Raw genomic sequence first — 1,577 nt, 5'->3', positions numbered from 1 at the left:
ACACTCAGTTGTACAATACCTCCCTCAATTCTTAGTAAATTTTCTTGAAATTTTACATACAGGTAGCCTACAGTAAATATAACTTAAATACGAAATTTGAGCAAAAAAAAATGAGTTGAAGCTGAGATATTGGTGTTGGAATGTTAGAATTTTGATGATCAGTACTGATTTAGTAAACAGAAACTTTTCCCACACACAACACACCTAATATTAATTTAAGGAGACATTATTTGTAGCTGAAATTTTGAGAATAAGTACTATATTATATGTAGTTACTATATATTTTTTATATAATTAATAGTTAAGTATTAAGTTACTTATTAAGAATACAATTTTAAGTCTAATTTTACTACTTTCTATAATTCAGAGTTTATAGTTATAACTTACGAATTTTTTATTACAATAATTACTATTATAACTATATATAAAAATTTGGTACTAGTATTCTTGATATATTTACTATAATATTCTATAATTTTAAGAGAAAATATTAAGAATTAAAATTATTATAATTAAATCAAAACTATATATATAAAAAGTACTATAATCTACTATATTACTTATTAGTACAGTTTTTATAGTTAAAAAAAATTGTAAAGCATACATATGTTAAAGGTTATATGTTTCAGTATTAAGCAATCACTATAGAGAAGAGGAGGGAGAGGGAAAGGGAGAAGGAAGAGAAAAGGAGGGAGAGGGAAAGGGAGAAGGTATAGCAAGCTGCAGAAATGGACCTGAAGAAGAAAAAGAAATCTGAAGAAAGGACTGTAACAAAGAGCACAGCCGATTTACTGAGGAAGCAACCAAGACCAAGACCAGCCTACTGTACTCTCAACTCAGCCATTAATTTGGAGAGTGAGAAGGAGAATGTGTGTACTAGTAACTACCTACCAACCCTTCCTCAGACATAGGATTTTGTTGTCCAAACAGGCCCACACAGTGCCTTGGCCAACATCCATCATCAACATCAATCCATCTCTCAGGAACAGTCAAACAAGGTATCAGCAAGTGGTGGAACTGTGACAGTAGAGGGAGTGCAAGATCACAGTAAAGAAGGAAGAGCTTAATCAATGTCAATGTGAGATGGCAGAACACTTGCAACTGTGTGAAGAGAGAGAGATTACTGAGCAAACTTGACAACCCAGGCATTAGAAGGATAAGGCTAGCAGACTAGAGGAACAGTAACAAATTCTGGAAGCAGAGGAGGAGGAGAATGAGAGGCAGAGGAGAGCAAGAAGCAGACATTAGAATGTAGGCAAGAGACTCTAAGTCATCACAACAAGCCTGTTCCTGTATAAAGAACCATATATTCCATTAATTAATAGAGTGTATATGACTAATAGACTGTACTTACCTTTATTTCTGCCCAGACCAAAGTAAATTGGTCTGGATAGGATTGAAGTTGAGTCTGTGTACTGAGTGAATGCACACACAAATTTCTCTAAGTTTAGTTTCCCACAAGTGTGTGTTTCCTGGTGAATCATGTTGAACACTCAGTTTTGAGTCCTTCATGTGTAAATTCAATAAAATATTTATTTTTTAATTTTACAAAAAATTAAAACATAAGTTTTGTAGCT

The 1,577-nt window shown here is 32.8% G+C and overlaps 1 protein-coding gene across 1 annotated transcript; it reads left to right on the top strand.

The window, feature by feature from the left end:
* The first annotated feature begins 699 nt into the window (after nt 1-699).
* FOMMEDRAFT_24405 (uncharacterized protein) lies at nt 700-1,372 on the top strand. The gene is made up of 4 exons (XM_007272197.1): nt 700-869; nt 912-1,102; nt 1,173-1,290; nt 1,355-1,372. Exons 1-2 carry the CDS (start codon nt 729-731, stop codon nt 1,065-1,067), a joined length of 297 nt encoding a protein of 98 aa, XP_007272259.1. The 5' UTR covers nt 700-728; the 3' UTR covers nt 1,068-1,102; nt 1,173-1,290; nt 1,355-1,372.
* Nucleotides 1,373-1,577: the final 205 nt, after the last annotated feature.

This window comes from Fomitiporia mediterranea (assembly GCF_000271605.1).
Source record: "Fomitiporia mediterranea MF3/22 unplaced genomic scaffold FOMMEscaffold_343, whole genome shotgun sequence".
Classification (NCBI taxonomy): domain Eukaryota; kingdom Fungi; phylum Basidiomycota; class Agaricomycetes; order Hymenochaetales; family Hymenochaetaceae; genus Fomitiporia; species Fomitiporia mediterranea.
Note: the sequence above shows the minus strand (reverse complement) of the source record. Positions and strands in the feature narration are given on the sequence as shown.